General features: G+C 47.8%; 1 protein-coding gene across 4 annotated transcripts in view; it reads right to left on the bottom strand.

Moving 5' to 3' along the window:
- Positions 1–2166: 2166 nt before the first annotated feature.
- DDO (D-aspartate oxidase) overlaps positions 2167–24967 on the bottom strand; it is a 110892-nt gene continuing 88091 nt past the window's right edge. The window contains exons 3-5 of one of the 4 annotated variants that reach the window (XM_075338341.1): positions 18371–18479; positions 10716–10892; positions 2167–2932 (exon numbers count right to left, since the gene is read on the bottom strand). In XM_075338341.1, coding sequence (XP_075194456.1) covers positions 2365–2932; positions 10716–10892; positions 18371–18479 — 854 coding nt within the window. In that variant the 3' untranslated portion in view covers positions 2167–2364. The remainder of the gene's footprint in view (positions 2933–10715; positions 10893–18370; positions 18480–24967) is intronic. The other 3 variants (XM_075338343.1, XM_075338342.1, XM_075338344.1) reach the window with 3 other exon arrangements.

Genomic DNA, 24967 nt, shown 5'->3' with positions numbered 1-24967 from the left:
CAGCGATGTCGCTGTTACCGACGAACAATCCCTCCCTCAAGGGGGAGGTGCGTTTGGCGTCATAGCGATGTCACTGCGGCATCACTAAGCGGCCGGCCAAAAGAAGTGGAAGGGCGGAGATGAGCGGGACGACGATCCCGCCCTCCTACTTCCTTCCTCATTGCCGGCGGGACGGAGGTAAGGAGATTTTCGTCGCTCCTGTGGTGTCACACATAATGATGTGTGATGCCGCAGGAACGAGGAACAACATCGCTACTTACCTGGCAACGATTTTTTTGTAATTAAACGACCTCTCCAAAACAAACGATTTTTGTCTTTTTTGCAATCATTTTAGGTCACTCCAGCCTGTCAAACGCTGCGACGTCTCTAACGACGCCGGATGTGCGTTACAAACACCGTGACCCCGACGATATATCGTTAGCGATGTCGCAGCGTGTAAAGCTCCCTTAAGACTCAACCTATCGGACTATTCTGCCCAGTAACAAGCCCTATGGGGAGGTAAACCATTGATTTAAAAATGTGTGCCGCATACCTCATGTAAACAATGTAAACTACTGTTAATGATTTTAAAGCAGTTTGATAATGCAACCCTTGGGGTAATATGCAGTAGGGTAGTATGTTATAATATATATGGCATAGCACTTGTTTAGGTAGTTACCAGACAATAGAGTAAGAGATAATTAAGTGTTGGGACTAACCCACAATGGGAGGGGCTTGTTAATATGGTAAGAGATGGTTCCTTCTTAAAAAGTTATTGAAGATCTCGTGTGCGATAAATATAGATGGATAGTCTGTAGGTCATGAAGGTCACATGCCTTAGGTGACATGTGGCAAAAACAAAGAATAAGGAGACTGAATTCAAGATTGCATGATAATTAAGTACCGAATGAGACACAGAACACTAGAAAACACTGAGGCTAGAGACTGACCTCCATACAGAGTGGCTCCAGATAGAAGGGTCTGGAGAATGGAACTTTACTGACTAGGCCCCAAGCCTAACAAGTAACTGGTCAGAACGGACTGAGATGTGAACAGAAGTGAGTTGAGTTTTCCTTGCAGAGTATCCACAAGCTTCCGAGAGCACAAGGCTCTACTCTGGCACTACTAGCCAGAGCTACTACTAGCTACCCGTTACCCCTCTCTATGAGGAGAAGAGACGTGGATACGGAAACATCTGGGTGCACAAAGCTCTACTCTGGCCATAGTGACAAAACCCTTCACCCTCTCATATATGAGGAGACTGGAAGTGGCGTTGCTGAAAGGGAAGGTGACTGTCACTAACTGGACTGTAGCATTAACCTGGGTTATGGTGGTACCCACAGGACCAGTAAGATTGGAAAAAACCCAGCAGTAGCTGAAAATGTGTCTGAGTATGCCTTGTACAATTGAAATATGCTGGAAGATATGTACCCGCTATCTGATGTATAAAGTTGTTGATGAAGATGAATTGTTGAGTAAAGTACTGTTGTTTTAAACAAACTGATGGAAACGATTTATCATTTGGTCCTGACCAGTCGATGTTAGCCTGCACACGCGAGCAGCCCACACTGCACAAGTCCACATATCCTGCCAGGACCAGCTCTTTCATGTAAAGTGCTGGGGTGTCCAGAGTCAAGCACTCACCAATGGCTACTACCCCGCGACATCCCCTACATCTTAACACTACAACAATTTTGCAGCATCTTTTCTTCTAACATATTCTGTTGTCTTGTCCTGTGTTATTCCAATCAAAAGGTTATGAATTAACTGACAACTGAACGTTAACATGTGGGGTGAATCCATACACAGTACAATCCTGTCCAATCAGTGCTGCCAGTGTCAGACTGTGGAGGGACACGCCTCTTGTTCAAGGTTAATTGTAACACCCAGTTGTCAATTTATTCATAATTTTTTAGGCCTATTAACAAAGCAATGGCACATCGGAGAGATCCAAGGAAAAGATTATCTAGAATTGTTTTTTAATGGAATACATGCATTTGCTAATATAAACTGGTGAGGAGGGAGAACTGCTTCTCTATAACATGACATTTTAATCTGTATACACCTTTAATGTCGACGGTAATTATTAAACAAAAAAGTCACTCAAAAGATACACACCTGATTTGGAAGATAATGAGAAAAAAGAAAGCAGAAAAATTATTGCATTTTTTTTACTTGTTTTATTTGTAATTTTGCAACAATTAAAACCCTAATTGCATTACATAAATCGTTATTATAAGTAAACTCAGTGTATTAACTGGTGATGAAAACACTTTGTATTCATTTATAATCACTCTATTCTAAATTAGAATTTGGAAATTATACCAAAAACTTTGAAATGAAAATATAACTTGAACTCTGCAAGTATTGATATTTTTCTTGATATTATAGTCTTGACTTTGTATAAACATTATGTATTTTTGGAATCAACTCTTGTAATAGTTTACTAGCTTTTTTGGCAGTTCCCCAATGAATAGAAAACCCACCCCCACCATGACCATAGTTGTGAATAACAGGGAGCTGTTGTCCATTTTTAATAAGAATGTCTTTTTCTATCCTTAAGGCAGAGCGAGTTGGCCTCAGGCCCACCTTCTCTTGAATTACTGAGACCCCACACAGAGAAGGTTCCAGGTGACAACATCGATGTAAAATACCTTTAGAGGCCTCTGCATTTGGTATCAAACTCCAGTCATCCTTTTGTCTTGTTCCTCCAAGCTTAACAACTGATATTCCAGGGTAAATGTAAGTGTTCCCATCTCCATCTCTAATGAAATGTTTTATCCAAGGAGCATTGACCTCCAGGACTTGTCCTTTAACAGGATATATAGACTGGTCACCAAATAGATCCCTTGAGCCTAGAGCTGAACAGTTCACAACCGCGTCATATGTTCCATGTAGATCCCAGACATTGTTTACTTTTCTTCTTTCCAAATGTCCTCCATTGTTTTTAAATCTGTATTCAAGAATAGTACAAAAACAGCAGGTATGATTAAATGGTAGATGCCACTAAATATGTAGTTTCTCAAAGAAAGCCACTATTCATGATCCTATAAACACTATAGAAATTTTATTTTCTGTCTCATATCCTGTAGTCAGTAGATTACTGCCATCCTTTATAACCAATGGTAAAAACGCCCCTAAACCTAAATTATGGTGTGTATGTCTTACCACAAAGAGACTGCTGCCAATACCATCCTTTAAGTCTTACCTGTCATTTGAGAAAACAAAAACTATTGCGTGTGTATACAAGAAATAAAATGATTTTTGCCTATGTGTGTGTACATGAGAAATAACATTGCATTTTTCACCAATTGTTCTATTTGCAGGTTCAATCTGTAATTTGTCGTTCTCTCTGAGCAATTTATTTGGTGGAGACTAGCTGCTTGGATTTTCCCTATGGACAGTACACACAGAGAGATGGATTCCCGCTCTTCTTTTTTTATGTAATACATAGTCAGAAGCAACAGCATAAATGACAATGTACACAAGCATGGAATAAAGTATGCAGCATTGTAGCGGTGAATCCAGATGTGAAGTGGGTTAAAACATTTCATGGCATATATAGAAACTGTATCACAATCTATCTGTTCACTCAGGGTGCTCCTCCCTCCTTCCTCTCCTCTACTTAGGCCATGTGCGCACGTTGCGTTTTTTATTGCGTTTTGGTTGCGTTTTAAGCTGCACTGCGTCACACCATGACAAAATGAATGCATTTTGCTTCCCCAGCAAAGTCTATGATAAATCAGAAATTCCATCCATACGTTGCTTTTTTTGGCAGCGTTTTGTTTGAGAAATATTTGTCAAAATCGTTGCCAAAAAAAAGCAGCAGGTCACTTCTTCATTGCATTTTGTGAACATTTTCCACCCATTGAAATGAATAAGGTGTGTCAAAACGCAACCAAAATTTTTTACCTGTGCGTTTGCACTGCCTTTTGGTTGTGTTTTGGATGCATTTTTGACCACACAAACGCAGGTCACCAACTTTACTCCATTATCTCCCTCTCTCACTCGCTCGATGTCTCTCTCCGCTTCATACTCACCAATCACCGGCACGGCTGTCACACTGTTCCCGCAGCCTGTCCTGCTTCTGAAAGTGCCAGACGCTCATTAGGCTTATCTCATATTCACTTCACCCGCTCATTAGGCTCATCTCATATTCACTGCTTCTCCCGCCCACCGGCGCCTATCATTGGTTGCAGTCAGATACGCCCCCACGCTGAGTGACAGTTGTCAGACTGCAACCAAACACAGCCATCGGTGGTCGGGTCAATATCGTACAGTACAAGAAATAAAAAAAAATTAAAAAAACAGCGTGCAGTCTCCCCAATTTTGATACTCAGCCAAGATAAAGCCTTACAGCTGGGGACTGGTATTCTCAGACTGGGGAGACCCACATTATTGGGAGCCACCCAGCCTAGAAATATCAGCCACCAGCCACCCGGAATTGCCTCATCGATAGATGCAACAGTTCCGGGACTTTACCAGGCTTATCCCGACTGCCCTGGTGCGGTGGCAATCGGGGTAATAAGGAGTTAATGGCAGCCCACAGCAGCCACTAAGTCCTAGCTTAATGATGGCAGGCGTCCATGGGACACCCTCTCATCACTAATCTATAAGTGAAGGTAAATGAACACAAACACCGAAAAATCCTTTATTTGAAATAAAAGACAAAAAGGCCACTCTCTTTCACCACTTTATTAACCTCCCCAAACACCTCTCCAGGTTCGACGTAATCCACACAAGGTCCCACGACATTTCTAGCACTCCTACATCTAACACTCACAGTGAGTGCCATAGAACAAGACTGCCCGCTGTAAGCTCCACGCAGCAACTGAAGTGAGTCGTGCTATCAGCAGTGACGTCACTCAGGTTAGCCACTGCCACAGCTGGAGTCCTTCCCCTGTGACAGCAAATCAGGCCGTGGCACAGAGACAGAGCCGCGCGAGGAGAATGAACTTGGGTGAACCTCTGAAGTCACAGCAGTGGGCCCCGCACTACTGCCTGTGTTGCGGCACTGACGTCAGGGGTTCACCCAAGTTCATTCTCATCGTGCGGCTCTGTCTCTGTCTGTTGTCAGCGGGCAGTTATGCTCTACGGTGCTGCTGTGACAGGACAGGGATGTAGCAGAGCTGAATCGCTGTGGGACCTCGTGTGGATTACTTTGGACTTGCAGGGGTATTTAGGGGTTAACAAAGGGTTGAAAGAGGGTGTTTTTTTGTATTTATTCCAAATAAAGGATTTTGGGGGTGTGTGTGTTTATTTACTTTCACTTATAGATTATTGATGGGGGTGGGGTCTCATAGACTACTGCCATCACTAATCTAGGAATTAGAGGCTGCTGTGGGCTGCCATTAACTCCTTATTACCCTCACTGCCACCGCACTAAGGTAACGGGAAGAGCTGGGTCCAGTGCCAAAATTGGCGCATTTTATGGATACACAACTTCTGGGGCGGCTATGGGCTGCTATTTTTAGGCTGGAAATTGCCAAATAATGATGGGCCTTCCCACCCTAATAATATTAGCTCCCAGTTGTTTGTTGCACCTTGGCAGGTTTTACAAAAATGAGGGGGACCCCATGTAATTTTTTTTAAATAAATCAAATAAAAAAGTGTGGGATCCCTTCTATTTTTCATAACCATCCAAGGTACAGCAGACAGCTGAGGGTTGCAGCCTGCAGCTGCTGTCCCTTTGCTGGATATGAAAAATGGGGGGGACCCCAAATCATTTTTTTACCAACAAAAATTTAAAAAACAGCTGTCTGAGGCCCCTTTCACAAGTCAGTGATTCTGGTACGTTTGTGCTTTTTTTTAAACGTACCAGAATCACTGACATACGCAGACCCATTATAATGAATGGGTCTGCTCACACGTCAGTGATTTTTCACTGCACGTGTCTCCGTGCGGCGTACCCGCGTGTGCGTGTTTGCCGCACGGAGACATATCCATTTTTTTCTGGCATCACTGATGTTCCACGGACCACGCAGTGGTGTGGTCCGTGAAACACGTGCCAGAAAAAAACTTGCTTTTAAAATAAAAAACATTTTAACTCACCCGGCGTCCAGCAATGTCCTCTGCAGCCCGTTCTGCCGGCTGCTTCTGAGCCGGCTCATTATTGTCGCGCATATTCATTATGCACGACACAGCCGACCCAGAAGCAGCTGCTGTGGGGGTCACCGCCGGCCGGATGCTGCACCGCGGGAGCGATCAGCACCATGGACAGCGGGAGCACGCACAGGTGAGTAGTTTTCTAAGTGCAATCACGGGCCACGGAGAACGGAGCCCGGATTGCACTTAGACAACCCACGTGTGCCGTGAATCACGGCACACGCAGGGACATGTGCGTGTTTTACACGCCAGTGAAAAACGTCACTGTTTTTCACTGACGTGTGAAACGGGCCTGAGCTAGCTATCCCTCTATCAAGCTATTCTGTTATTTCTTTCTATTGATTCTATATGTTCTTTCTTATTATCTATTCTTTTAATCTATTTCTTCTATCTATCTATCTATTCTACCTATCTATCAATTATCCTATCCTATCATATTTTTTATTTCTCCTTTAAAAAGCGTACTGACAAAAATGCATCGAAAACGCATGCGTATTTTTGTCAAACGCAGTATTTTAAGTTGTCAAGTCTGCCAGATAGGTGTATTTATTTGTCAAATCAAGAACGCAGCGTGCGAACATACCCAAAGGCTCTGTTCACACTAGAAATAGGATTTTTCTCAAGAAATTTCTTGAGAGTTTGAAAGATTAGCGCACTTGTGGTCAAAAACTGCACCACTAACGCACTGAAAACTGCATGCATTTTTACTGTGGTTTTGTGTGTTTTTTATGTGGTTTTGGTGCGTTTTTTTCCGCAGGTTTGTCCCTGCGATTTTCTACCATTAGCTTTGGCAAAAAAAGCAGGTACCTGCAGAACAGAAGTGAAATGCACATTCTTTTTCTCAAGAAATTCTGCAGAAAGAATGTTCTTGAGAATAAAACGCAGTGTGCGCACAGCTATTTTTTTCCATAGGTTTTGCTGGGGAATGTCTGCAGAATGGTTACAACCATTTTCTCAAGAAATTTCTGCAGTAAATACGCAAGAAAACCGCGGGTAAAAATGTAGTGTCCCTGAGTCACTCAGGGCACTACAAGGAACTGCATCCTCTTGAGGATGTAGGACCTACCCCCTGGGACCTGGAGTACCAGTGCCGATACCACCAAAGCACAACCAAAATCCTAGTTCTCCACTCCACACCGGGCATACAGGGTTAACCAAGTAAGGGGATGGTTGCCTATGGGTAGGAATGAGTCCCGGGATTAGCCAGCCAGGTGGGAGGGGTCATGAGTCAGTCAGTGAGAGAGAGAAGTGTGGCACACAGAGAGTTGTGCGGACGTGCCTGAGCTGGGTCCATGCAACGGTGACCCGGGGGCATGGGAGAGAGGTCGCCAGGGCAGGTACGGACAGGTACCGCTGGGACCGGAGCATGCACATGTCGCGGGCGGAGGAGGGGACGCCGCGCTCTCCCGGTGGCTCGAGCGATGGGCCGGATCCCGGGGACTCGAGCAGCGCTCCTCGCCCGTGAGTGAAAGAGAATTGGTTTTGGGGGATTTATTGTCCGTGACGCCACCCACGGTTGTGGTGATTGTGTGGACACCACCGCGGCTCTGTATGGGGATCCCGGGAGTGATGGTATGGAGCAGCTAGATGTTGGCCCTCCCCTCCATGGATGGGGGGTTGGTGGTCCCGGGGCCCGATGATGGAGAGTTAGGATGGTTGACAGGCGGGTTATGGGGCCTTTTGAGGTGCAGGGGCGCAGGGGGCAGCGCTGTGCCGCATGGCACGGAGGTACTCACTCAGCCCAAGGATGATGACACAGTTCACGGTAAACAAGCGGCTGGTTGGACGGCTCCCTCGGACGGCTGCGGTGTTGATGTTCCCTGCAAGTTAGCGGTGACTGTCTCTTTCCTGCACCTAAATACGGTTGTTGGTAGCGATGGATTCCCACCGGTAACCCGCTCCCCAGCTTGGATATGAGCCGGAGGAGCCCCTCTTTTGCCCGCAGGCGCTGGCCCTGAGAAACTGGTGCCTTGGCGGTGGCGGTGTCTCTCTAATATGGTTGGACGGTTGCCTTCAATCGGGACTTTGGCTGTTGGGAGACCCAGGAGGTCCCCTTCACTGACGGATTTGGCAAATTCACGGCGACTCCTAGCCTTGCCGGGATCCGAAAGGCCCCTGCCAATGGTGCTGGCTTCTCTTCGTATACCGCTCCGGTACCGCCGGGCCACCACCCGTCCACGGTCCTTTCGGCAACCTCCGATCAGCCTCTCCTGCAGACGGTCACCGCCGTCTACCAACCTTGCTGTCTCAGCCCGGGGCACACACCCGGACCAACTTCAGGTTCTGTTGCTGTCACCTTCTCCCTCACTTCAAACTCCTCTCTCTAGCTCCTCTACCACCTCCCTCTCACTTCAAACTCTAAACTTCATCTGCTGGTTTTCCCGCCTGCAGGGCTGTGAACTCCTCGGTGGGCTGAGCCAACCGCCTGGCCCACCCCCTGGTGTGGACATCAGCTCCTGGAGGAAGGCAACAAGGATTTTGTGTTTTGACCTTGGTGTTCCTGCAGGGAATGTGGGGTGTGTGGTGGTGTCATGACCTGTGACCCCTGGCTTGCCCAGGGCGTCACACACAGGGCACAGGGCCCTAGATCAGGCTCCAGTTGTACATGGTCTGATAATTACCTGCCCGGTGAGGACACCTTCATGGACTTCACCAAACCAAAATAAACAGGGGGCATCAGCAGTAAACTAGGATCGGGGTTCGGACACTTACCTCCCCACAGGGTCCGCACTGCTCGCCGTACGGAGGAGACTGTTACCCATAAAGGGACAGTCGGGCCCCAAATGCTCCACGCTACAGGGACCCAACCAACAGAGAGTGCTGGGGACAGAGCAACCTGGGTCACTACATCGGCACTGATACTCCATGGGACCTGAACCAGTAATCCAAGGGTCTGAGTGAGTAGAGACTGTTCATTACAACATGGTGTGGTCTCCGTTATTGCCTTCACATCTCCCAGGCACAGCCCTACCTGCGGAGGGCCCACCACCACCAGCTCTGGGAGTACCCACATTCAGCAGCGGTGGTTCTACACCTTTAACCGCAACCCACAGGTGGCGTCACATAAACATTAACTCTTATCTCCCCTGTAAATACTCCCCCTTACAAAAGGAGCCCCAGGGCACGGGGCGACGGCCACCAGAGTGACATTCCCAATTGCAACCGCCGGGGAATAAGTACCCCCTTCCCTGGGCGACACAAAAACGCAGTGTGTGAACAAGGCCTTAGACTTTAATAGTAACTGTTATCTGATCATTTAGTGAGCCGGCAGTCCATCTTGCTTTAACCAAGACAGATTTGAATAGTTTTTCAGAGCGATCATAAGGCAGGTAGGAAGAGAATAAGCAGGGAAAGAAGCCTATTTCTTTGATAAAGTAATAAGTGTAAATTCAATCTTAATTTTCAATTCTCACTGAAATATTGGGTAGGGATTAGCCATTGTAATGTTCCTCATACACAGTACTAACAGATGATGGATTCCTAGTCTTCTTTTCCTATGTAATACACAGAACTAACAGCAGCATGGGAAACTTCAAGAGACCAATATGAGAGAGCGTGTGAGCGATAGCACCAAATTTATCACACCTGCTCCCCATTCACACCTGAAATCTTGGAACACTATTGAGTCATATGACACCGCGGAGGGAAAATGGCAAATTCGGCACAGTTTGACCATTTTCACTTAGGAGTATACTCACTTTTGGTTGCTAGTAGTTTAGACATTAATATCTGTGTGTTGTTATTTAGAGGACATACCAAAATTACACTGTTATATAAGCTGTATGCTGACTACTTTTGTCATGAGTGTTCTCTGCTTGGGGAGACCCCGGGTGAATCTGGTGTGAGAAGGTCATAGCGCCTTGCTGCTGGCAGGTTCATTACTGTTAGTTGATAATATCTCCTTGCCATTGGTTCTGTAAGGGTGAAGCACCCTCGCCTGCTTGGCTGCTGGCTGTAGCTGCCAATCTCAGGTGTGGCTCTTTGGGATCACTGCCCTTCACTATTTAACTCATGTCATCTGATCACATGATGCCTGTGATAGAAACTGAATTCCTCATTTCTATTTGGTCCACTTTGCAAGGAGCCTGCTCTGAAAGACGTTTGTCTTGTGTGCAGCAGTGGTGTTTGCTGCACTAAAGCCACCTGGAGTGTTTTTCCTCTTCATGTCTATGTCCCCTGTTTGTATTCCTAGCCTTGTGTTTTGGCATTGTACTGGTGAGACTAGTGATCTCGTAGGCCTGCTCATTAGCCAGGGTGAGTGTAGGGCTAGCTGAGGGCCTAAGGTATCCAGCTCAGAGACAGGTTAAAGGACCTGTATAGGGACACTAGGGAGCTCAGGACTAAGCTTGATGTGAGTTCAGTAGGTGTCCCCTCATCCCTGTCCCTAGTGGCAGGGTCCGCTGTTGTATTGTGACCCATGTGTTACAAGGTAAACCCTGCTAGTCACGTGCGTGACAAATGTACAATGTATCAAAGTGTTATATCTTCAACGTTGTCCCATGAAAAGATATAATGAAATATTTACAAAACTGTGATGGGTGTACTCACTTTTGTGATATACAGTGTGTCAAAAAAAGACATGTCACAGGCCTACTACTGGTAAACTTTCCAAAAACAGATTAAAAACATACCTTTTCTCCATCCATGGTAAATATTGGGAAGCCTGACATTTTAACGTTGTAAATGCCTGACCAAATGTGTAAGATGAGAATTTTGCCAGCTCTGCATCGCTCATAATGCGAAAGCCAAGGACAATTTGCCACCAAAATGGATAGACTTCTTTAGGGACTGACTTAAAAATCTGCCATCTAATAACAAAAAAGAACATTTATAAACAAATACAAATGAGAAAGAACTAACAGGACTAACAGCCCATGCTATTAACAAACAAGTCAGTAGGCTTTTAATTGGAACCTGACAGCAGGATCGACCCTAATAACTTATTTCAGAACTGCATTAGACTTTTAACACTGATTTCAAACAACCACATTGTTTGGGGTAAAATAAACAACATATAGCTCCCCTTTACATAGTCTCCCCTTTACAAAGTTCTTTCTCCATATAATCTGATGAATAGGTCTAGACCATGCAGCGTGTGCTATACGCAGAGTAGTCCTGCCCCATCTTCCCATAGCGTGCCCACTGAGGTGTCACTGAGATCTCTAATCTGCCCTTACACTCTCCCCCCTGAATTCTAAATCCCATGGATGCTTGTGAACACCACAACTTTCATCTTGCATAGAAGTCCACCAATGTCTGGCACGCAGGTGTGCCGCCCCTGCAGCAGTCGAACCGCTTGGGTCCGTGGGGGTGATTACTCGTGGGTCGAGGGTCTCTGGACTCAGGGGCTAGGGGCCATACTCAAATGGAAAAGGGGGTATTTACAGGGGAGATATAGTTTGTGACGCCACCCGTGGTGTACGGCAATCGGAAGTACCGCCGCTGCCGTTGGGAGTACCCAGGGAGATGGAGTGGGGCAGCTACGTGTCGTTACCCTCCACGGGCAGGGGAAGGCCCCGGGACTTTGGATGGTGTGATGGAGTGCAGGGAGGAGCAAAGGCTCGCTGGTTGCAGGGGTTAATCAGGTACTCACTCAGCAATAAAACAGACACTGACAATGTGGTAAACCTAGTCTCTGGGTGCCACTGCCCTCTAGGGGAAGCACTTCTGGGTCCCGTCCCCTGCAGCACTGCCTGGTGGTCTGTGACCTGCCTCCTGGAATAGTATTTTTAGAGTGTCCTTTGTGGCCCTTTAGCTTGGAGCTTTCCGGTCCCCACTCCCCACTGTGGCTAAGTAAAAGAGCTTGCTCTCAGGAGCTCACGCTTGGGATTTCAGTGCGCTGCTTGTTTGGAAAGCCCTATCCCCCTCGTTGCACTAGTGCCCCCAATCTTTGAGCTTCGTGGGAACAGTCCATAGAGGCCCTGTCCTCCGCAGGTTAATTGCCGGGTCACCTGAAGCTTCTCCCCGACCTAGGGTCCGTGTATCCCATCGTGCCTCCGGTCCCAGACCGACGATTGGGCTCAGGCTGCTAACCGTCCTCCAAGACAGGTCCCAGGTACCTAGCCTCAATCCCTTGCGACCGGGGGTCCGACTCCTCTAGGTCCAGACCACTGTCTGCGACCTACTCTGCTTCTCCCCTGGGAGCTACAACTCCCAGCTTCCTCTGAGCTCCTTACAGCTACTCTCGAGGGCTACTCTCCTGCTGCCTGTCAGCTCTGCTCTGTGCTCCACTTTCTCCCTCGCTGACTTCCCCCCTCTCACCAATCTGTCTGGCCCCTAGGTGGACAGCCCTATTCCAGCTTAAGCAGCCCACTGGTGTGCCTGACAGGGTGTGGTGCGAGGTGTAACTAGGATTTTTATTTGCTGATGGAGGCAGTACTGCGGGATGGAGACCCAGAACCATGGGGGGGTTGAATCCTGCACTGGTGAGAAAGTGCGTGCAGTACCCTGTGACGACCTGAGTAGTCCAGGGGCGTCACACAGGCAGAAGTCCACTTGTTATGGCCAAAGTTACAGTGTTCATGAGTGGGATTTAGCACTCAGGGAGGAAAGTGTAAGGGCAGATCTAAGATTGCACTTTCACCTCAGTGGGCAAGCTATTGGAAGATTGGGCGGCACTGGTCCGTGCATAGCAGATATCTCAGCGACTAGACGAACTTTGAAAAGGTGAGAATCACTATGTACTCTGAACATTACCCAAACAATAGGGTTGCCTGAAGTCACCAGTAAAAGATATATGCATCCATGACACTAGTTAGTAGGTTTTGCTCCTGCTGTCAGGCTCTCTTTACAGGGGTTTTCCTTGACTTTAATAATGATGACCTATCATTATGTTATTGCTATCAGGTTGGGAGAGGTCTGACTCTCAATACCCACAAAAATCAGCTGACTGTAGAGGCCCCAGGGATCTGAATCTGATACAACTCTGTATATTGAATAGGTCACCAATGGTAAAGTCCTGGGAACATCTTTGGTATGAGAAACATGTTATTTTACTTTACTTATATATATAAATTGTTATTAAATTTATAATGACACATCTTAATACATTCCAAGGGAAAAATAAGTGATTGCTTTTGAAGGATATGGACTGTATACTTCCTTAGGCCCCCTTCACACGTCCGTGTCTCCGGTACGTGTTAGGTCCGTTTCCGTATGTACCGGAGACACGGACACACGTACTCCAATGTTATTCAATGTATGGAGTTACACGTGCGTTTTTCCATAAGGTGCGTGTGTCCGTGTGCGTGATACATTTGTTTGTCCGTAAAACACGGATGCATGTCCGTTTTCTGCACGGAACACGCACACACGCACCCAATGAAAGTCTATGGGTCCGTGAGCACACGTACATGACACGGATGCATCTCCGTATGGTTCGTGTATGTTTTGTGCTTTTTTGAAGCGATGTCGGTCAATCTTTATTTTCTGTGTATGTCAGTCAATCTCCCTCAGTCCGTCGGTCGGTCTCTCTCTGTCTGTCGGTCGGTCTCTCTCTTGTCTGTCCCTCTGTCGGTCGGTCTCTCCCCCTCTCTCATACTCACCGTTCCCCGATCACCAGTGCGGCGCTGCACAGCTGTTAAAAAAACCCCGTCGGCTTTTACTATTTTGAAAAAGCCGGCCACTCATTATTCAATCTCGTATTCCCTGATTTTGCCACCCACCGGCGCCTATGATTGGTTGCAGTGAGACACGCCCCCACGCTGAGTGACAGCTGTCTCACTGCAACCAATCACAGCTGCCGGTGGGCGTGTAAATATCGAGCAGTAAAAAAAATAAATGAATAATTAAAAAAAAACGACGTGCGGTACCTCCCAATTTTGATACCATCCAGGGTAAAGCCAAACTGCTGAAGGCTGGTATTCTCAGGATGGGGAGCTCCACGTTATGGGGAGCCCCCCAGCCTAACAATATCTGCCAGCAGCCGCCCGGAATTGCCGCATCCATTAGATGCAACAGTCCTGGGACTGTACCCGGCTCATCCCGATTTGCCCTGGTGCGCTGGCAATTGGGGTAATAAGGAGTTAATGGCAGCAGCAAATAGCTGCCACTAAGTCCAAGAATAATCATGACAGGCGTCTCCCCAAGACACATTCCATGATTAACCTGTAAGTTAAAGAAAATAAGCACACACAACAAAAAATCCTTTATTTGAAATAATAAACAAAAAAAACACCCTCGTTCACCACTTTACTAAGCCCCGAAAACCCCTCCAGCTCCGGCGTAATACACGGAGGTCCCGCGACGCTCTCAGCTCTGCTACATGAAGGTGACAGGAGCTGCAGTAGAAAACCGCCGCTTCTGTCAGCTCCACGCAGCAACTGAGGTGAGTAGCGCGATCAGCGGTGACGTCAATGAAGTTACTCGCAGCCACCGCTGAATCCTCCAACTGTGACAGCAAGTCTCCCGAGTGACAGCGATGAAGTCACAGGTGAGTTGCGGTCTCGGGTGGAGGATCCAGCTAGCCGCGGGTAACCTGAGTGACAGCAGCGCTAATCACGCTGATCACTTCAGTCACTCAGGGGATTAGCGGTCACCGGTGAGACCTTCACGGGTGACCGCTAATCAGTATGCGACACACAGACAGAGCCGCGGGATGACAATGAAGTCGGGTGAAGTTCACCCGAGTTCATTCTCATAGCGCGTCGCTGTCTGATGTCAGCGGGCATATAGCAACGTCATTGTGCATCACACATGGAACATTTCACATGGACAACACACGGACATTACACTTATGTATCTCACGCATACACGGACATTCCACACGCACACACGGCTAACATACACAATCACACGGATGTCAGACGCACCAGAAAAATGGCCATAAAAACGGAACACGGACCCGAAAAACGGCACGTAAGACACGCACGTGTTTTTCACGAACGTGTGAAGGGGGCCTTAAAGGTAATCTGTCAGCAATATGTTGCCCCCAAACTATTTATGATTGCCTTTAGATTTTCAAAAGCAAGTCCAGTAATACCTTTATAAGGCCAGTCTGTTCCTCTGTTACTGAGAAATCAGCCCTTATATTGATATGTAAATGAGGCTGTAGATGTGACGCTTCTATCACTCCAGCTCTATTCCCTGCCCAGTGCTGCCTCCTCCTACTGGTCAAATGGCTCTTTTTCCTGAAGGAAGCTTTCAGTCAAACAGGAGGAGATGACACTGGTGGGGAATAGAACTGGAGTGACAGAGGCATCAGATGTACAGCCTCATTTGCATATCAACTCAAACACTGAATTCTCAGTAACAGAGGAACGGACTGGCCATGTAAAGGTATTGCTGGACTTTTCTTTGAAAGAGCTACATGTGTCGCGGGCGGAGGAGGTGACGCTGCGCTCTCCCACTGCTCGGGTCCGGCTGCTGCAGCTGCTCGGTGGCTCGAGCGATGGGCCGGATCCCGGGGACTCGAGCGGCGCTCCTCGCCCGTGAGTGAAAAGGGATTGGGTTTTGGGGATAGTTTATTGTCCGTGACGCCACCCACGGTTGTGGTGATTTGTTAACACCACCGTTGCTCTGTATGGGGAGCCCGGGAGTGATGGTATGGAGCAGCCAGTTGTTGATGTGCCCCTCCGTGGGTAGGGGTTTTGGTGCTCCCGGGGCCCGGTGATGGGATTGGAATGGTGAACAGGCGGGTATGGGGCCTGTGGAGGTGGAGGGGCGCAGGGGCTGCTCTGTGCCGCACGGCACGGAGGTACTCACTCAGCCAGTAAACACGACACAGTTCTCGGTAAACAAACGGCTGGTTGGACGGGTCCCTCGGACGGTTCACGGTGCTGATGTTCCCTGCAGTTAGCGGTGATGGTCTCTTCCCTGCACCTATGTAAAGTCTTTTGGTAGCGATGGGTCCCCACCGGTTACCCACTCCTCGGCTTCAATCTGGGCCGAAGGAGCCCTACTTTGCCCGCAGGCGCTGGCCCTGGGAAACTGGTGCCCTGGCGGTGGCGGTGTCTCCCCTTCACGGTCGGGCTGTTGCCTTCAATTGGGACTTGGTTGTTAGGAGACAGAGGTCCCCTTCACTGACGGATTTAGCAAATTATGGCGACTCCTAGCCTTGCCGGGATCCGAAAGGCCCCTGCCCTGGTGCTGACTGTTCTTCGTATACTGCTCCAGTACCGCCGGGTCACCACCCGTCCGCGGTCCTTCCAGCAACCTCCAAACAGTCCCCCTGCAGACTATCACCGCCGTCTGCTGACCTTGCTGTCACAGTCCGGGGCACACACCCGGACCAACTTCAGGCTTTCTTAACTGTTTCTTTGCTGTCGCCACTCTTACTGTCCTCCTTTACCACTTCACTGTTTACTCCTCACACTTCAAACTCTCTCTCTGATCTGCCTGGTTCTCCCGCCTCCAGGGCTGTGAACTCCTCAGTGGGCGGAGCCAACCGCCTGACCCACCCCCTGGTGTGGACATCAGCCCCTGGAGGAAGGCAACAAGGATTTTTGGGTTAGCTAGGTGTACCTGCAGGGAATGTGGGGTGCGTGTGATGTTGTGACCTGTGACCCCTGGCTTGCCCAGGGCGTCACACATGCACATGTAAATAGTTGGGAGGGTGAACGCTTGCTGAAAGATTCCCTTTGGCTATGTTCCAATTCATCTTTTATAAAACATTTCAATAAATTTAACCAAAACTATTTCTCCATAGTAAAGGAAACCAGCCCTTTGTAGTCAGGTGCAGCATTCATACAAGTGTCTTCTACTTTTTCTAACCCAGTGAATGTTATTAGCTTAAATTTGGTAACAGATGAAAGAGATCATGACTGTAGGTGGAGACTACACGGGATTTGCTTGTTGAGCTATGAGACTACATAAGAGCTGTCAGAACCTGTTTTGAAGACATTTCATGTTTCATACTTAAATAATATAAAAGCAAGCTGGTGGTGAAGATACATACATACCCTTTCATTTTTCTCTGTGGGACATTAATGTAACCTACATTAAGGCTATGTCCACACGCTGCGTTCTTGATTTGACAAAAAAAGATTCACCCTCTGGCAGACTTTGACAACCGTAAACACTGCGTTTGACAAAACAAATGCACCCAAAACGTTATGTCGGTCCTGGAGGGGTGTTTTGGGATTAATAAAGTGGTGAAAAAGGGTGTTTTTTTGTCTTTTATTCCAAATAAAGGATTTTTTTGGTGCATGTGTTTAGTTTCTTTCACTTACAGGTTAGTCATGGGGGGTTTCTCATGGACACCTGCCATGAGTAACGTAGGACTTAGTGGCAGCTATGGGCTGCCATTAACTCCTTATTACCCCAATTGTCAAAGCACCAGGGCAATTCGGGAAGAGATGGGTAAGGTCCCGGGACTGTCACATCTAATGGATGCGGCAATTCCGAGCGGCTGCTGGCTAATATTTTTAGGCTGGGGGGAAGCCTAAAAACGATAGGCCTCCCCAGTCTGAGAATACCAGCCCCCAGCTGTGTGGCTTTATCTTGGCTTGGTATCAATTTGGGAGAGGGGGGGCGCACATCGTCTTTTTAAATTATTATTATTTTTTTTACTGCATGATATAGACCCGCCCACTGGCATCTGCGATTGGTTGCAGTGAGACAGCTGTCACTCAGCATGGGGGCTCATCTGAAGGCACCCAATCATAGGCGCCGGTGGGCGGGGAAGCAGTGAATATGAGATGGCCTAATGAGTGGCCGGTACTTTCAGAAGCAGGAGAATCCGCCGGAGCAGTGTGACAGCTGTGCAGCGTCACGCCGGTGAACGGTGAGTATGAGAGAGGGAGAGACTGACCGACGGAGAGAGAGCGAGAGCGACAGACCGACGGAGAGAGACACAAACACCAACAGAGAGAGACCGAAAGACCTGCATTTTGTTTCCATACAGAACGCAACTAAAATGCAGTTCAAACGCACAGTTAAACATTTTGGTTGCGTTTTGACACACCATTAATTTCAATGGGTGGAAAATGCAACCAAAACGCACTGAAGAAGTGACATGCTGCTTTTTTTAGGCAATGATTTTGACAAGTATTTGACAAACAAAACGCTGCCAAAAAAAAGCAACATGCGCATAACATTTTCTGACTTCTCATAAACTTTGCTGGGGAAGCACAACGCATGCATTTTGTCATTGACACGGTGTAGTTTTAAACGCAGCCAAAACGCAAGAAAAAAAGCACACGTGCACACATGGCCTAATAAACGTATACATTTTACATTCTGGAAGAGAAATAAAAAAAAATACTAATTTTTTGTTTAGGAGCACAAAGAATGACTTACTGCCAAATAATGGCACAGAGATAAAATTTCCTTGTAATTTTTTACTTACCCTGAAATCAAATTGATGCCAGCTTCACCAGCCTCTGAGGAATTAGCAAGTTTAAACAAGTGATCAAAAGTTTCTTTGAACCAGTCTTTCTGTTGATGAAGTGGCGTGCCTTAACCAAACAGAATGGCAAATCATAAATTAAAATTCCTTAATAAGAGTGGGTTAAGTTGTTATATTAAATGTAGGTCTCTCTTAAAGTCTTATACAATAGTTTAATATATAAAGCTGAGTGTATGTGTGTTTGTGTGTGTGTGTGTATGTCCGCTAAAGGAATCCACACCGTCGCATTTACAATCACGAAATTTTGCACAGACGCCTCATGTGACCCAGGAAACATCATAGACTATGTTTTGACAGGAAAATTTAACCCCACGCTTTACAGTTGCTCTCCTAAAAACATGCCTCCATTAAAGTGAATGGAGCCTGGAACTACAGTTGATTAATAGCAGCTGTGATTGGTTGCTATAGGAACAAAGGACAGTGTTAGTATAAGAAGCTTATGTGCGAGGTAATATGATGTCAGTGGGGAGACGGATAGAGAGAGACAGAGAGAGACAGACAGACAGAGAGAGACAGACAAGGAAAGAGACAGATAGAGCCAGACAGACAGAGACAGATGGTGAAAGAAACAGACAGACAGACGGTGGAAGAGACAGACAGACAGGTAAAGAGACAGACCTGGAAAGAGACAGATGGGGAAAGAGACAGAACTGGAAAGAGACAGATGTGGGAAAGAGACAGACAGAGACAGGCAGACAGGGACAGAGACAGGCAGACAGGGACAGACACAGGCAGACAGGGAAAGAGACAGAGAGACAGACAAAGACAGACCTTTATTGAGACAGACTGGGACAGAGAAATAGAGACATACAAGGAAAGAGACAGACAGAGACAGGCAGACAGGGAAAAAGAGACAGGGTAAGACACAGACAAAGAGATAGACAAAGACATACAGGGAAAGAGACAGGAAAAGAGACGGGAAGACAGACGGGGAAAGAGACAGACCTCGGAAAGAAACAAACCTGGAAAGAGACAGATGGGGAAAGAAACAGAGAGATATAGACAGATAAAGAAAGAGACAGACAAAGACAGGAAGACAGGGAAAGAGACAGACCTTGAAAGAGACAGACCTGGAAAGATACAGACCTGGAAAGAGACAGACCTGGAAAGAGACAGCTGGAGAAAGAGACAGACGGGGAAAGAACCAGACCGGGAAAGGAACAGACGGGGAAAGAGACAGACGGGGAAAGAACCAGACCGGGAAAGAAACAGACGGGGAAAGAGACAGATGGGGAAAGAGACAGATGGGGAATGAGACAGACGGGGAATGAGGCAGACGGTGAATGAGGCAGACAGGGAAAGAGGCAGACAGGGAAAGAGGCAGACGAGAAAAGAGACAGACGAGGAAAGAGACAGATGGGGAAAGAGACAGATGGGGAAAGAGACAGATGGGGAAAGAGACAGACCTTGAAAGAGACAGACCTTGAAAGAGACAGACCTGGAAAGAGACAGACCTGGAAAGAGACAGACCTGGAAAGAGACAGACGGGGAAAGAGACAGACGGGGAAAGAGACAAAGACAGCAGATGGGGAAAGAGACAGTCTTGGAAAGAGACAGACCAGGAATGAGACACACCCGGAAAGAGACACACCAGGAAAGAAACACACTAGGAAAGAGACAGATGGGGAAAGAGATAGATGGGGAGGAAAGAGACAGACGGGGAATGGGACAGACCTGGAAAGAGACAGATGGGGAAAGAAACAGAGAGATAGAGACAAACAAAAAAAGAGACAATGACAGGCAGACCTGGAAAGAGACAGACCTGGAAAGAGACAGATGGGGAAAGAGACAGATGGGGAAAAAGACAGATGGAGAAAGAGACAGACGGGGAAAGACACAGACGAGGAAAGAGACAGTCGAGGAAAGAGACAGACCTGGAAAGAGACAGACGGGGCAAGAGACAGACAGAGAGACAGACAAAGACAGACCTGGACAGAGACAGACATGGAAAGAGACAGACAGGGAAAGAGACAGACAGAAAGACAGACAAAGACAGACCTGGAAAGAGACAGACCTGGAAAGAGACAGATGGGGAAAGAGACAGATGGGGAAAGAGACAGACCTGGAAAGAGACAGACGTGGAAAGAGACAGAGAGACAGACAAAGACAGACCTGGACAGAGACAGACCTGGAAAGAGACAGACAGGGAAAGAGACAGACAGAAAGACAGACAAAGACAGACCTGGAAAGAGACAGACCTGGAAAGAGACAGATGGGGAAAGAGACAGACCTGGAAAGAGACAGACGTGGAAAGAGACAGACCAGGAAAGAGACAGACCAGGAAAGAGACACACCAAGAAAGAGACAGACCAGGAAAGGGACAGACCTGGAAAGAGACAGACCTGGAAAGAGACAGACCGGGAGAAAGACAGACCGGGATAGAGACAGACCGGGAAAGAGACAGATGGGGCAAGAGACAGATGGGGCAAGAGACAGACAGGGAAAGAGAGAGACAGACAGACACAGACATAGAGACAGACACAGAGATAGAGAGACAGAGACAGAGATAGAGAGACATACAAACACAGAGACACAGAAATAGAGACAGACTGATACAAAGACAGACAGAGAGATAGAAACAGACAGACAGAAACAGACACAGACAGACAAGGAAACAGATAGACAGAGAGACAGACAGACAGAGACACACAGACAGAGACTGGGAGAGAGACAGAGAGACAGTTACTATCCTGGGTAACGCCTGGGTACTACAGCTAGTTAGTTTATAAAGTTTATTACATATACCCAAAAAATCAATTATAATGGTAACATGCTCTCATTCTATTTTACCGTACGTTTGCTATATTTTTCTTCTCGTAAGAATCTATCAGGAAAGATTTATCAAAAGGAATCTGTCAGCAGGTTTTTTTCAATGTAATCTGAGATCAGCATGATGTTAGGGCAAACAGCCTGATTCCAGTGATTTATCACTACTGTACTGCTTGGCGCAGATTTCATAGAATCGCTGGTTTCGCTTTGGTAGATGTAACAGTGCTCTAAATGTTGAACTCTGTTTAATCCCACTCACAGCTTCCTATGTATACTGTGAGTTATCAGCAAGCTGCCAATCAGTGGTGGGGGAGGGGTTACACAGATTAGCCTGACTGGCCTGCACAAGAGACCTAGTCCTCTAGTGATAATCTTCTGCTGGTTAAACACTGTAACGCTCGCTGATGAGGCAACGAGCAAGAGTGGACCCACTGGACCACACAGGCAGCCCGTGCTTACCCTAATGTGGGAGGGGCTTGACTAAGGGCCTACCGAGTAGATGGGAAGTGTCACTCCCAGGGTAGTGCCCGGGACTGTGGCAGCTGAGCAGAGCTGGGTGACAGCAGGACTGAGATATAGTCACAGACAGGATGGGCACTGGCAGGACAAATGGGGCAGAATCAGGAACACAGACTGGACAGGAACAGGAGCTCCGATACAGGCAGGGTCAGAACATCCAGCACAGGTCAACAGGAGGGACTCCGGACATCAGAGTACACGTCATAAGGCACAGATCCCCAGGCATGGGATATCAGGCACAGGACATCGGGTTTCATGTACAGGACATCAAGCACAGGTCATCAAGCACAGATCATCCGACACAGGACTGCAGGAGGAACTCGTGTCATCAGGCTCTAAGTCTTCAGGCATGGACCACCAAGCACGGGACATCACGCACAGGACATTGGGTTGAAAACATCAGAAGAGGGGAAATGGACACAGGTGCAGGATACAGGGTGGCACCGGGACACAGGAACACAAGACAGGACGGGTCCAGGACTGGTGCTGGAAACTACCAGACCAGAGCAAACAGGCTGGCCCAACAGACAGGTAGTGGGATCAAATATTAATGACTTACTCTGGACCCTCCCATCAGAATGGGGAAGGTGGTAAACATTTGGTGCCTCCCAGTGATAGGAAGACACAGGAAGCACGCTACCGCCCACCCTAGGCTGAAGACCAGGAAAACTTGATCGGCATGCACAGGACCTGGGGTTAGCTGGAGACCAACACACACCTGGGGGGAGGAGCGAGCCAGGGAGCGCACTAAATATGGCTGGCAATGCAGGGGCATAGAGGACCACGCATGTATAATGCATGTGGCAAACACCCCTTGCCACATGCATTATACTGGGTGACCCGTCCTGCCATATATGCAGCTTCAGAGAATAATGGCAATTTTGTCTCATGATGATCCCCAATTGGGGGGAAATGCATTGAGCCTGGGATATTTCCCCTTATTCTGATATCTATTCAGGAATATCTCAGTTTTGTAACTGCACCATTGAAAAATATCCACGAGGATGCTGCCCTGAATACTCCCACAAGTGATTGATGCCTTATGAATTTATATATATTTATTATTTGGGCTATATGTAAGGGATTGAGATATAGCTGTATGGTCCAGCTGATGTCATATAACAGTTATTGGTGGAATTTAGAGACAATGCTGAGGGACAGATATACCGCCCCGGCGCATACCGGGGTGCTCAGATCCGGGGTGGTCGTGGCTCGAGTGGTCCGGACCCGGGCTCGGCTAACACTTCGATCCTTGAAAAGGGGATATTTACAGGGGAGACGTTCGTGACACCTCCTGCGGGTTGCGGTAATGGGAGTACCGCCACTGCTGTAAGGAGTACCGGGGCAGATGGTGTGGGGCAGCAAGGTGTCAGTCCCTCCGCAGGTAGGGAAGGCACCGACCTCTGGGGATATTGGTGAATATTTGGGAGCGCAGGGTGCAGGGGACCAAGGTACTCACTGTGGGTAGTCGTGGTGCTGGATGAGGATTATAAAGTAGACACTCACACAGAAGATAAATCAAAGTCTCTGTGCATCACAGTTGCTACGGGGAGCCCGTCCAGGTGTCTGCTCACACCGGTGTCACTTGATAATCCGGACCCTGCCTCCGTGCACAATTTTAGTTGTCTGTTGTGGCCCCTTGGCTTAAAGCTGTCAGGGCCCCGCTACCTATGTGAAGTGCAGCTGTGATCTTGGTGGCTGGCACTTGGGATTTCAGTTGGGCTGCTTTATATGGAAAACCCTATCCCCCGCATAGTGCTGATGCCTTCAATCTCTCAGCTTGTAGGGAAGTTCATGAAGATACTCTCCCTCCCAGGTTAATTATCAGGACGGATGAACCTGCTCCTGACCTAGGATCCTGTACCCCGTCGTGCTCGGTACCGGTCAGTTCTTTCGGGGTTCTGATGCCAACAGTCCTCCTAGACTGTGTCCGTCACACCCTTTCCAATGTCGCTGCTACCGGTCCCCGACTCCTGTGGTCCCGGACCACCCCCAACCAAGGTCTCACTCCCCGGTAGCTACAACTCCCAGCTCCTCACTCTTTGAGGGCTGACTCTAAACTCACTTCCTCCATCACACCAATCTGCCTGACCCCTAGGTGGGTTCCCCTATTCCAGTTTGACCAACCCACTGGTGTGTCTGACAGGTTTGATGTGAGGTGTAGTTGGGATTTGTGGTGCTGATAGTGTGACATCGGTTATTGGGATCCTGGAACCATGGTGGGTAGACCCTGCACCCTGGGTAAGGATTGCAGTACCGTGTTGCACCCTGATATACTCAGGGGTGCCACCTTCCCCCTTGGTTAGACGTAGCTCGTCCTGAGCTACAGGACACACAGAGGTTTTATTCTTCAGGAACTGGAAAAAGATAACATGTTAGATTTTGAATACTCTTCCCACACAGGGGAGGCAATAAACTTGAACGTTACAACTCACAGAGTCTCACATAAGAACACTTGGGAATGCTACCGGTTGTAGCCTACTCTGTTGTAGCTCCTTCCTGCGACAGTCCATTCCCATTGTCCCTCTTCCCTTGAATCCGCCACCCAAAACACCTGAAGCCTGGTGCCACCTCTAACCATGGTATCGCACCACCCCGAGTTCCTTGCTGTGTCCGTGGTGACAGGATGGAAGTCCTGATGGTTCAGGAGATGACTCTAGTAGGCACACGAGGTGCAACTATATACAAAGAGCACAAGTTCGTGCTGGCTGCTGCCAGTCCTTCAGCCATGGTCCATATTTAATTTCTTAATATTTAGTATAAAATCAGGTGACTTTCCCGGATAATCAGCATTTTAGACATTTTCAAACATTGCTTATCATTTTCAAGAAAATAACAAACTCAGTATAAAACATAACATTCAAACAAGATAGCCAGGTTCCGCTACTATTTTACCCTATCAGACAATCTCGGGTGGTTGTGGAGGCTGGCACTATCTTCCCCACCACCAGGGCATACTTATTATCTTCCAAGGTGTACCAGCCCCACTCCCCGCACCTTCAGCAGTATGAAACCATTACTTCTGGCTTCAGGTTTTGGTCGGGGTGACCCTTCTCTCTATGCATGTGGGCGACAACCTCTGCAACAGTGGTTAGATGAACTGGCTGTTCCGCACCCGGGGTAGCAACAGCCGGGTGCTCCATATTGAGGTACAGGCCCGGTGATGCGACCGGGTCTGGTCTGGCTGTGGATGGTGCGGGAGGCGTCGTGGCCTGCTCGTCTTCTGCGGGGGCTGTAGGTTCTGCTGCC

The sequence above is a fragment of the Anomaloglossus baeobatrachus genome, chromosome 3, assembly GCF_048569485.1.
Source record: "Anomaloglossus baeobatrachus isolate aAnoBae1 chromosome 3, aAnoBae1.hap1, whole genome shotgun sequence".
Taxonomy (NCBI): Eukaryota; Metazoa; Chordata; class Amphibia; order Anura; family Aromobatidae; genus Anomaloglossus; species Anomaloglossus baeobatrachus.
Note: the sequence above shows the minus strand (reverse complement) of the source record. Positions and strands in the feature narration are given on the sequence as shown.